Here is a 13,595-nt window from a genome sequence, read left to right as displayed (position 1 = left end):
AATATAAAAAATACAAATTTTAGAAAACATTTTCTTTAATTTTCATGGTATAATTCTATATCTGGTTTAATCAATAAATATTTGAAAAGCGTAAAAATGTAAAATGTGTAAAACAAAAATCTTTAAGAAAATGAGCAATTTTAAGTGTACAAGATACGTGCATTTTTGCTAAAAAATTCTGTCATGATCTGTTTTCAGATTTTGATTTTAAACATGAGCCTCATTAATTCATGCAACAAATTTCTGAACCAGAGCTTTAAACGTTATAAAATCCTTTACATTTATTTCATTCATTTATGCATCGATTCATTTATATTGCATCGCTGGGCCTTTTCAAAAAATATCTTTTATTGGATAGTTAAGATATTTTTAAGTATAAAATGTTAAGTCATACAATTAAAAATAATGATTTATTGCTTCACAAGATTTCACACGATGACTTTAAGTATTTTAAATGTGCTAAAGATATTAAAAGTTTTAACATTTTTGCACAAACTGTATTTTTTACTTTTGAAGATTTCTGTGATTCTGAGTTACAGTTAACGTCAAATTAAATAGGCAATATATCAAAACATCACTTTCCGACATTCCAATGAGGGATAACAAAAATTTCCATTTGGAATCAATACAAGAAACATTATACATGAAAACATCTTTCACGAGTAATTTATCTGTGTTGAGCATGCATTTTTACAAGAGTTTAACTAATACTGCTTATTATATTAAATACTGTACCTTATAATTTGTAGAATTAAATTTAATAAAACTTAAGGCATTTTTAAAAGAAAAGCGTATGTACTTTTGTTTTTGAATGATATGTATCCCTGAATATTATTAAGAAAATAGGTAATCTATAAATATTTTTAGTTTTCTTATATATTTTTATTGATTAACTCTATTAACAGGAATAAAGAAAGCAAAGGCGGATGTTTCACAATGTTAATAAGAGATAAGCACTGTGATTCGGATTAGGAAGTTCAAGAATAACGGGTAAATATGTGAGAAATGATACCTTCATATGATAAATAGTGGATGTTGTAACATATTAATTTATGGTATAAGCTGTTAGTCACAAATGAATGCCGAATTGAGGTCATTTCTTGTTCAAGCTTAAGTTCTCCTGTACACGTTTTTTGCAATTTAAAAAGTTTTTAATGCATTGGGAGATTCGGTATATCACCCTGCCCAAGGTACCATCTAGGGGCCCAGAAATGGTCCTACAGCCTCCCATTTTAAAGAAAGCTACAAAATTCGCTGGAGCCCCTAAACGGAGACTACGTCTAGTGATATTTCGCCTATTGTGGAGCGGCTTAGCGACCAATCAATGCTTTCACCCGAAAATGGATCCAAATATCAACAGCACAGGTCAGAATGCATTGTGACTTTATGATATGATGCTTTTTTTCCACCGCACACACCTTGGTTAGCCAAACATAGGTTATTTACCATTTTTAAATATATCGAGGCATCAGTGATACAATATTAACAACTCTGACTAGCGAGATAGAGATTGCCAACCGAAATGCCACCGAATCTCACCCAACTTCAGAAATCTGTATTTCAGTTAGTTTGTAAAATAACGTCGTTGGGAGATAAATTTAAAACATAAGAGGCTCATATTTTTCCTTCTAGTTACAATTTTGTATCTCTGACGGCGCTCCATCTGCAGTAGAACACAAAATAGCTCATGTGAATACTGATCAAGCCAATGTCAATGCCTGTAAGTTTTGTCCAAATGGTAATTAATTCAGTTTAGAATTTTGCTTCCCTTAAAATTGTTTGGGATGCTCGTTTTACGGCAAAAGTTTAGCGTCTCATTTTTTCCCCTGAAAACAACTTGATTTTTATAAAGCGCTGAGAGAAGGAGCGCAAAGATTGTATGGACAGTGTGAAGCAACGTTTCTGTAGGGATTATAACTGCAGTAAAATCCTTTAGAAAATTTTTCAGCTTAAGATATTTATTTCGCAAAGTTCCATATATTTATTGATTTCGCTAATGTCAAATTTTCTAGCACAAAGCGTTTCATCTTTTGAGATTTTTCCACTTAGGAAGTTGGAATTAATCTTTCTGGCAACTGTCTTCTCTCTCAAAAACAAATTTTTTCCCTTATTTTTAAAACGAAATGTGTACTGAATGCACTTATTTTGCCAATTTGAACTAGAAACGTAAGCTATCAGTCTTGTTTTAAGTATAGTGATGGCATTTTGTTATTGATTCTTTTCAATGCCTCTCGATTGGCCACGTACCACTTGCTATCATCATAATGGTTAGATAGATCTCTAGGTGAATTAGCCATTTAAAAAGGTGGTGAGAAAGGCTGCTAAGTTACGGTCTATTTTTCATTTATCTTTCTTTTACAGTTTGTACATACAATGGTAAAGAAAATAGCTTAGAACAGGAAAAAAACCACCAGTCCACTTTTTTCTAATTCTTTTAAAATAATAGCGTCAATTACTTAGAAATTGGATTTTTTTTTCAAAATTAAGGATGAACATCTTTTGATTAATGAAAGATCTTTAGAAACAACATTAAAAATTTGTAAAAGGATGCAAGTAATTGTACTCTATTTTGCATATTTAAATAAAAAATAACAAACTAAGTTCGAAATAAATTCCATTGAAAATAAAATTTAAAGAATTATATTTTAAAATAAGGCTTTAAAATTAAAAATTAAATTTAGTATAAAATATTTTAATTTATTTAATACTAAACGATTGAAATTTTAAATAGTTAGCCCCAGGGTTATAAAGGAAGTACTATTTTAATTACATTACCATACACTCTAAACTCACTGAAAGGCATTGTATGTAAATGTTTAAAAAATTGTATAAATATATGTATTTGAAGGTTTCAGAATGTTTAGACATAAGATAGTTTCAAAACATTAGGGCTTCAGATCGTTTAAAATATTAGAAGATCTCAAAATGTTTAGACTTTTGGATCAATCTAGATACGCAGAGTAATTTTTCAACATTTTCACAGCCAAAAAATAAAATTATAAAATAACAGAATAAAGGTTTACCTTTCATTTCAGTCTACTATTTCCAAATTCGTACATATAATTTATAAAAAAATGGAAATATTATTCATTTTTCAAAACTACTTTTTATCTCCTACAATACGCTGGCTGCATAAATTTACCTAAAATTGCAACTGTTTTGGTTGTGAATATTTTAAGAACTAATGATTAGAAATGCACTTTATTTCAATAATTAATTTCTGAATTTTCTTGAAGGAAAAACACCGGGATCTGTGCTTTGAGTGGGTGACTACTCACGTGTAAGGATCCGGCCAATCTACTTTCACCTTTAGTTTTATTTACATCACAGCTTCAACGGCTCTTCGACTAATTTTCCAAATTACGTACTTAAGTACTTGTTTTTGTTTCTCCTCTATGGCATGGAGATTTTCGCCTTAGAAACTCAATAACCAACGCCTAAGGGCACACCTTCAAGTCAGGCATTAAAAAAAAGCGGCGCTGCTAAAGCCAACAAGATCAAAGATCAAAGATTGAAGGAAAATAAAAGCTCATATGACAAGTTCTTTTTAAATTTTAATAAGTTTCTTCCCTCTAGGGAATAGCTTTTCTCGACTGATAAATTTATGATACACATAACTCTATTAAATTCATATATTTAAAAGTTAAGTTCAACTTTGAATGTTCAAAATGTATTTCCAAACTATTTATTAAAATTGGTCTATTTATAAATTAATATAAATCATTACCCGAATATTTTCCTAATTTTTTTCGGAAATTGTCAAGATGAGTTGCTTGAAATTATCACAAGATTTTGATTTAATATTATAAAATTAATTCTTTATTTTATTTTATTTTACGTTAAGTTTCGTTTTTATAAAATTCGATTTTCTTTTGCTTATGGACTTTTCTCTTATTGTTTTGCCTTTATAATGTATTTTTGCGTATTAATTTATTTATTCGTTTTGTTTTTTATTCTTTTCATTTGTATTTAGGAATCACACATCAAATTGCAGATATCCTGATTTTGAGAAGATAAGATTTCATGGAATAGTTAATCCACAATGTGGTGATTTTGGATCAAAAACAATTCGGAAAGCGTGGATTAAACTAATGATATTTGCGTGAAGAAACACTTCCATTTTATATTAATTTATTTCTAATATATTCCACGCTTTTATTAAATTACAGCTTAACACTAAGGATCTTTCAAATTTAACAGTGGGAATTAAGTCTCTTTCCTAGTCTTTAGCAAGCTTAAAGTCTAACAGTCTGCGCTTAATATTTACACCAAGAGACATTTAGAAATTAAAAGGGCTGATATTTCTTTATTAGCTAGCATAAACTAGTGACATTTTTTTCTTTCATTTACTTTCTTGCCTAATCACATAGCTACTAATTTTCCAGTAATATTTCAAGCTTCCTAACAGCATTGCCAAATATAGAATACGTATATTTTATATGTGTTGTAAAAATTTATTATTTTAACTATTATTTACCTTATATACTTCGATTATGCTTTTATTATTACTATGAAAAATTTTTAATAGTGCCAGTTTTGGGTGAAATGTAAGCTTATGCACTATTACAGCATGCAATATTTTCTGAATACTGACAATTTTTTTTCAAGAACCGGTACCTTACACAGAAATACAATTTCCTTAATCAATCTATCGAATGGTATCTTGTAAATCATGTTTAATTATATCAGCATCGGTTGAAAACGTTAGGAATACTGTCTAGGGAATCTTGCTTACTTATCTATCATCGTTAATTGAATGGCTTTTGCATCGACCCTTAAGCATATCTGTATCATAATTTACTAACCATTTTCGGTGTACTACCTCGTTTCTGAAGTATGTTTCGTTCAGTGTTCAACGTTGCAAAAATACTATATGTCTTTTGAATATAATCCCTAGACACTGAATAAAACAGTGAAGATGGGAAACAATTGTTTTAATACCCATTGATATATTTTTCATTAAAGATTTTTTATACAACCCATTTTTTTACCGTCGATCTAGACTGAGATTCCTTACAAATGCATTAAAACCTAATGTTTCTCAACAGATGAACTTTTAAAATCTTCAAGCTTCAACGTTGTGCTCAAATGCAACGTTTTGCTCAAATGTTCTACTCAAAACTGGCGCTATTTCATTTGTTGATTTCATATCCAATTTGCCTCAAAATTTAAATGCAAATTTATAATTTTCATTTGTTTTAACAATAAGAAATATTGGTAAAATAATCTAAAGGAAGTAAGTACTTGTTTAAGATAATTTCATATGAAATCCAAATCAGCAACTGCTAAAAATGTGCGCTCTTCGACTATTGTGATCTAATTTAAATGTATAACTGTGTGCTTCCATTAAGATATATAATATATAGCGCAGTAAAAACCAGATTATTATTTTTCATGACACCTACCTCTATAAACTGTTGTAACTAGCTCCTTCTAACTACACAAATTACAATTTCAGCAACCACTGGAATTGCTTAAAAATAGGAAAATTGTGAATTGTAAGCGAGGTAACTGGAACATGAAAGTATTTTATATGAACATTTAAAGAGAAATGCAAATATTAAAACTGATTTAATATAAAGGCAATTCGAAGGAATATAGTCTTGATATTTAATTAGATTCTCTTCCTTTAATTCGAAGGTTGTAGATATGAGATATTTGTAATGAATAAAAACAAAATATATATTTTATTTGAGATAAAAATTATATGTTTCTCCATCTGGTATCAGTGTCAGAGACTTCAAAGCAATATAAGAGACGATCTAAATGCTTGTTTAATTTTACAGGAATAATTTATATGCATATAATATCCAACGCTTAAATAATCATCAATAACCCCGTTGTTTTTCTAAAGACAGTACGTCAAAATTATTCATAATGCTCTAGAAACTTTCCTCAGTAATTCATCTATTTCTAGACTGTCAAAATGAATGTCATGTCGCTCATCCGTAAGTTTTTTTTACGCGTGATGATGACTTTGCGCAGTTAGTAGGGCAGCCAGTCCAATGATATATTAGCTCATCAGCCATTTAAGCCTCGTTTGTGGATTTACTATTTCATAACCGCTTGAAAGTATGGCTCCAGGTCCTGTCTTTATCAAAAAAGAGAAGTTTGGAAGATCAGAAGAGAAATTAGGAATATTAAATGGTCTGATTTTTAAGAAAAATTCAAGTGGTATCAGATTAAAAAATTTGCTGATTGTAGAGCTTGAACCAGATGTACTTCTATAGCTCCATTAATTCATGCAGGCTAATTTTAGTGTAACCTTTGCAAATAAGATCCATTTGTGGAGGTTTTAACTATCATTAACAATAGACCATTCTTCCGAGGAAATGCAAAGACATTGGCGGAAATTTAAAGGGCTACATAACCAAATTTAGTACGGAAGATTATTAATCAAGTACTTAAATTATTTCTGTGAAATTAAGAGGAGCTTTTTTTCTTACTTACTTCAAGTGTAATGTTAACAATTATTACATGATCGTTGTTAAGATTTTGCTGATAGTTTCCCCTTAAGTTTATGGGGAAATAAAAGAAATACCTTAAGTACTTTGCCATGTGGTCTCTGTTAAAGTAGGAAAAATTCTAATTATAAACTACATAATTTACTTTGTTCATTTCTAACGCCTTTCTAGAGGATATTTCAAATCTATTTGCCTTAAGGCTCAGTTACGGTTACTAATAGATGAACTTTTATTGAAAACAGTTATATTTCCTATACATAATAGATATTCAAAGCTTGTTCTAGATTAATTTGCTAGAAGTTGAATTATTGTCCATTCAACTGCGTACACAGTGCGTCTACTAAGTTTTAGGATTGAGTTCTCTGAAAATCGAAAGTTGAAGAAACACAGAACTATTCTTACTTATTAACATTCAATATACAATACAATTCTGATAAATCTATAAAATATCTGGCGTGTTCGTATATCATTTCCTTGTAGAATTCATCATTTGAAGTATTGTTCTTGGTTCCAGTATTCTGAATCTTTTCACTGGTATTAAAATATTTGAGGTGAGACTTCACATTAGGAAAAAGAAAGTAACAAGCAGTTGCCAAATCTAGTGGATCAGGATGCTCTCATCTACTTGAAACAGCAAAGGATGACCACTCCTGGGTTCATCCTCAACATTTTAGCATCCATCATGAAATTGTCAACAGCTAAGAAAAACATTCGATTATGTCAATGCTTGATCGATATATGTTTTATTACGAAGCGTTTCAGCTCTTCTCAGCTTTCAAATAAATGGCAGCAGATGTTTATTGCATCAAAACAAACGATTGACTGCGTTCTATACAAAAACAAACATTTTAGGTAAAGCAAGTTAAGATTTCATAATAATATATGTTGTCAATTGTCGTTTAGCAGCTCTGCTGGATATTATTCATAAAATGTAGTCCCAAGACTTTGTAGACGCATTTTGTATTAATTTAATATTATTTCAGTTCTTAGGCATAGTAATACTTTACAGAATTATAGAAATTAAAATATAATATTTTAACGTCAGTTCATTAGCCCGAGGAGCAGTTACACTTTTCTATCTAATTAACTAATAATAACAAACCTTCTGCTCTGCACAAAAGTCCTTCCATGCAATCAGCTTAGCACAAGCTTTATAAAGCTCTATTGGTAAACGAGCTTGCCCAAATAATGCTGTGGCTTAAATGTTTCGATTTTTCCATAATGATTATATTTACTGCATTTAAAGCATCTATTTAAAGAAATGTATGATATGCATAGAATATATAAATATACATTACATATATATATATATACATGAATATATACCGAAGTGTCCGTTTTTATATGATGTTATAACTCTTGGTATCGTTCGTCATCTGCACAATATCCTCAAGAACATTTCCGTATCTCTTAACTGTTTAATTAGTTAATTTCATTAACCTTTTTGTTAATTCTTACATGAAAAGACTAGCTATAGTTGGATATCTCTTGTCGAAAGCCTGCCCCTCCCATCTATAGGTATAAAGCAAAAGATCTTTTGCAGTTTAAACAGAGTTTTTGCCTTTTCTAAAGCTTTTGCAAAATATCGCTACACTGTACAATCGCTGTTTTGTTACGCAAATATTATATCAGAAGAAAATGTTAATTGTACAGAGCTTACGAATAACCACTCTTTAATTTTACATTAACAATAATAAGCTTTATAGGTACATAAACAAAATTCAATTGTATATTAGGTTACGCAATTTTATTACATTATTTAAAAGTTAATATATGAAATAATTTTCACAAAATGATTCCCTCGGTGTCCTGGGGTTCCATGCTATTCCTCTAAGGGCTCCGCCAACCGAAATCAAAAATTTAAAACATGTTTTAATACCAAGCGACCTATAAAATTAATCGCCTGAACTGATTTATTATTTTTTTTCATTTCCGTTGTTATTTTTACTTAAAATAATAAAAAATAAATCTGTTTTTATGAGCAAGATTATAATGAAGTGATGCTTTTCAATGTTTCGCATAAATGCATACAATATTGGTATATTTTCGATTTTTTTTAACATTCGGGATTTTAAAAATGGTAGGGATTCCTCCAAAAATATTTTTAAGACACGTGAGAGTTATCTGCCTAAGGAAAGGGATGCCTTCGTGGAGTCCTTTTTAAAATAACACACTCGTTTCCACACTACACATCAGGAAAGCTATAAAAATCTTAAATCGTTGCACGATTTAAAATCAAATCAAACTACCGTTAAACAGCGATCTTACCAATCTTACCGATGGTGGGCTTAGGAAATCCTGGAGTTGACAAATTTAGAAGATTACACTATTTTATATTAAAACATTTTTCACAAGAGATAACCAACTGTTATGAGAAATTTAATTCTGGAGTATTAAATATTTCTAGAAACTTCATGCTTTAATAAGGTATTCAAAAACCTTATTTTAGTAGGAAAGGTGTAAGAATTTCTTAGAACAGTCACGAAAACAGACTCCATAGCAAATTAAATTTATGTTTTTACTCATATTAAATTTAACTAAAAGTTGTAACTCAACTGTGATAACATAAAATAAACTTGAATGATCATTATCATTCAAGTTAGTTACTATAACAGTTAAGAGATCATTCTCAGAAAAGTGTTTTTTGTATGTGTTGGATAGTCCGCTAGGCAAAACCAAGATGGACATATCATTGTCTTTCGACCCTTACCTGTTCCTTCCAGTTGTTTTCCCTCCTTGCCTGAAAATTTTCTATACGATGCAACCAGAAACCAGATAAAAGATATTTTCAAATTCTTGGAATGAAATGCTTATTTTCTTATCTATGAACAAAATCCTCTCATTGGACAATCACCTGTTATTCGATAACGATAGTTTAAGTTACAGCTCATTAATTAACTCTATTTGATTTGTTTTCTAAAGAGCTCATTTGAGATTTCCTAATAATTGAGCCACTTAAAGTTCCATGTATTTAGGTTTGGGAAAAGTAAAAATACAAAGTTCATTTTTAAAGACCGTTCGTATTTACTAATAAGAAACTTGAATTTTATTAAATAAACATATTTAAAAATGTTTCTTTCAAAGAAAATATTTTATCCAATTAATTTGAAAATAATTTTTGCATAATATATTTTTTCATGTTTCTAAGCAATAATAAGTTAAATTATACTAATATTTCTTATACATTTCTACTTATTATATTAATATTTCTTACAAAATAATAATTTAAATTATAATTGATTAATTCTGTAACTTATTTTCTGAAAAGTCTAAGTTTTATAGTTCAGTTGTAGAGATATATATTTATTTTTAATAACCAGTTTTATTTAATTTGCTATTCTTTCCTATAAGCCTTCATTTCCCTAAATTGTCAGTGCCAGAATATTTAAATTTGATAGCGCGCGTGAAGGAATGATAATTCTACGTTGAAGAAAGAGTTTAAAAATCGAGTTTCGGTAGGAAAGAGGAAGAGTTAGGCTACTGCCGTCACCTCTGCTGTTTATGCATTTGCTCCCAGAGTTATTTCTGGTTCTCGTGGCTTAATTGCATTTACTTGTTGCCATTAGTTTTCGACAGGAGTTTAAGAAACGGGATTTAACTGAGTCCTGTAGTTTAGTTCTATCACTTTTTCATATCTTCAAATTTTTAGTTTCGTTATCTGATTTCAGTTACCGCCCTAGAAGAGGCGTAGTTTGTTAGCGTCGTGTTAACGCATTGTAAATTTTAAAGAGTTAATAAAGGGTATTTTTAACCCTTCTTCTGTGAAGTTACTACTATTCCAGTTTTCACAAAACAAAAGTGAATCTGGTGGACTCTACAGAGTAAACATAATTAAGCATAAAGATCTTAAACTGAAACTTCTCTTTCTAAGGAAGTAGTTTATGTAGCTTTCACTATTACCTAAAGTTTCAAATTTTGAGATGATGGCTTTTGATAGTTAGTTGGCTTAGTTTCAGCATTTTATTCTACATATTAATTTTCTTAACTGATTTTATATTGTACTACATTCTATAATTTTAAAATAGATACTTCGAGGTCTCTCCGACCCCTCCTTTGCCAATATAGAAGGTTATCATAGTACAGCACTTATTTTTTCCACCTCATTTGAGACTGTAATTCATGTCAGCCTTCATTTATGAGCTTTTCATTAAGCGAATCACATCAAAGGAAAATGAAGTAGCAAAAAAGAATTAGGAAACTCGATCATCTCCTGCAGCCGTCTTTACCATGGTTATCCAGGTAGATAACGTATAGACAGAGAGGGTAAATTAGTGGGCATGATTAACTGATTTACGCAAGAATAAATGGGGCATGTACTTCGGACCCACAACTTTCAAAGGTCCTTCAAACTCCAACTTATTCTATAATATTTAAAATGTGTAAAATTAAAATTTTTTTCACTTGCAGGTTTTTAAATTATTAAATTAGGAAAAAAGACGAAATTCTAAATTTTATATTTTATGTCATTCTTTAGAATTCTGACAGCGAACCGTTTTCTTTTGCAATCTAAAGCTTGATGTTGTTTAGAGGAATTTCGATTATTAGTACACTACTAATAAATTATAATGCTAATCGTTGCTATTGTATAATTGTCATATTGGAAGCCTATGATGTCAGATGATTAGGAAATTCTATGGATTATCATAGGTGTGCCATTTACTTGATTATTAAACCAATAAACATTTAAATTCATTATTTTAGTCTTATCTTCGTAATTTACTTAATGAAGGTTTGTAATACGATTGATAAAGATTCCCAAAGTTCTCCTAATTCCAGCACTTTCCCTTGAAAAAGTACCCTTCTTCAAAGCAGTATAAGCATAAAATAGAAATAATTTTAAACCATTAAAAAGGTACAGAAATGTGAAATGTCTTTTTAATTTAAAAACATTTCAATGATAAACTGTAAATTAGTACGTTATTTTACGAAATAAATTAAATAATTTGTATCAGTATTATCCACTACAGTGGAGCAATGACAGTAGAAGATACTCCTTTAAATGTTGTTTTCTTCCACGAGTCTTCAGTTTCTTAACTCCAGGCCTACAGCAAAACTGAAGATAACAAACACATAAAAGCAATTAAAATATTTATTTTTACTTCAACCTTGACATTTACAACTAAGGATATTAAAAATCACACTTCTGTTGCTCATTGCCCAAAAATACAATATTTGTTCGATATTTACAAATAAAAATGTTAAGCCATATCTAAGCAACACAGGCAGCTAACGGCAAGTGTTATTCCTCTTTGAATTAATATTTTAATTTACATGGGACGCTAACTGGACGCTTACTGATCGTTTTGGATGCCAAAAATGATACAGCCGGGCCTAATTAAAGGTTTAAGGAATGGCTTCCATTGCTAATGCGCCTTCTTACGTAACTTCAAGTAAAAATTTGCTCACCAATACAGCCGGATGAAAACAGGATTAGTGCATTCCGTCTCAAGGTTACCAAATCTCTCTCTCTAAATTTAGACTCTGGCTCAGTCTTTAAATTGATTGAATTGATTGCACTTAAGAAACAGCAGAAATACAGGAAAGCTTCAACATAAGAATTAATATATTAATTAAAATAATCTTACAATCTCAAGTATTTTTAGCAGTAGCTAAAAAGTAAATCATAGATCTGGTTTTTGATGTTAAAAAAAGTTAAGCCTGACAAATAGCGTTTGAACTAGTGTTTATTTGTTAAAAATATCATCAAAACTGCATCAAGGAGATTCCTAATTTATCATATACATTAAGAATTTAAGGCCATTTTATGGCTGCTAATTTTACTTTATTTGAATTTATATTTATGCAAAACTTATATTTACGCCATGTTTATATTTACGAAAAAGTTGAATTAATTTTTACTTTTTCCAAAAATATAAAATGGAACTTGAAATGCTCAGAAAATTTGCCGCCCAGATCAAAGTGTTTGGGATATACTTATTATCCTATAAAGGATCAGAATGCAAAAGAAACTAAGAATCAATCAAATTTCAATCAAGGGCTATTTTTATGTAATTTAAAGTCATCTATTTTGTGTGAAATTTCATGTTGAACCAACTCTTGCTGTGCCCTTCGCTTTAAATGTTGTAGGTGCCAACGGTTCTTGTAAATACTTAACTGTTTATTCTGCACTTAATGCTGCCAATCTCCTGCAAAGTATAACTATATTTATCATGCCTGTCTTTTGTGAATTCACGAAATGCATATTTACATAAAACATATATACTGTACATACACTTATACCTTCTGAGATTATTGTGAAAATAAAATATTTGTAAATATTGTGTAAAAGTGTTCATTGTTTGTGTCTTTTCGTTGTTTATATAAAGGGCTGACTATAGCCACAGAATATGGATTTAATTATTTGTACTGATAACAATGGCATTATCATGTTTTCGTAGTATTCGATATAAGTAAAATTCCACCTTTTGTATTGCGATAAAAAAGGCTTACTTTCATAGGATCGACAGTGCTTAAAATCGACACTTCATATGGCCAATCTGAGTAGAGTTGACACGAAATAGCATCGATTCTAATTATGTATGTTTTTCCTAAAAAAATATTTGCATTCATAGAATCGACATTGCACAGTAGCGATTAGTGTTGAATTGCCAATCTGTGTAGGATTAGTGTTGAATTGTGTGAATTAGTGTTGAATTAGTGTGCTTCAGTAGCTATTAGTGTTGAATTGCCAATCTGTGTAACGCCGCCACAATACAACACCGATTCTAATTACTTTGTACATTAGAAAAGGGTTTAGGGTTTATGCTCGTAGAACTCACACAGAACCAGAGTCGGACCATAGCATAGACAAATAAGACAAATGTCAAGGTCCCGGTCAAATCGTCCACTTTGAAAAAAAAATAAAGGTTAAAGTAAAATAAAAGTTTTCTTTTATTTCACAAAATAAATAAACATTTATTCATATACTCAATTTAATCTAAATCTACAGGTTTCCTTTTTATTAAGCTGTACTAATATAAATGGTCCACTGTACGTGAACAACAGTTCGCTAACTAGCTAATCTGTAGGTGGGGCGTGGCACGTGATATTGGGTGCGTATTGCATGATACGCAGAATTAAAAATGCATGCATGAAATATAGCAGGAGTAAAGACAAAGAATAGATGTTATT

The 13,595-nt window shown here is 30.0% G+C and overlaps 1 protein-coding gene across 1 annotated transcript in view; it reads left to right on the top strand.

The window, feature by feature from the left end:
• The window catches only part of LOC118194764 (BAI1-associated protein 3-like), a 282,557-nt gene extending 269,805 nt beyond the window's left edge, over nucleotides 1-12,752 (top strand). Inside the window, exons 32-33 of the mRNA XM_085823822.1 lie at nucleotides 906-990; nucleotides 3,974-12,752. Coding sequence (XP_085679948.1) covers nucleotides 906-972 — 67 coding nt within the window. The 3' untranslated portion in view covers nucleotides 973-990; nucleotides 3,974-12,752. The remainder of the gene's footprint in view (nucleotides 1-905; nucleotides 991-3,973) is intronic.
• The last annotated feature ends 843 nt before the right edge of the window (nucleotides 12,753-13,595 follow it).

Source organism: Stegodyphus dumicola, chromosome 9, assembly GCF_044657685.1.
Source record: "Stegodyphus dumicola isolate Sdum_Otavi_A_Nest chromosome 9, ASM4465768v1".
NCBI classification, from domain to species: Eukaryota; Metazoa; Arthropoda; class Arachnida; order Araneae; family Eresidae; genus Stegodyphus; species Stegodyphus dumicola.
Note: the sequence above shows the minus strand (reverse complement) of the source record. Positions and strands in the feature narration are given on the sequence as shown.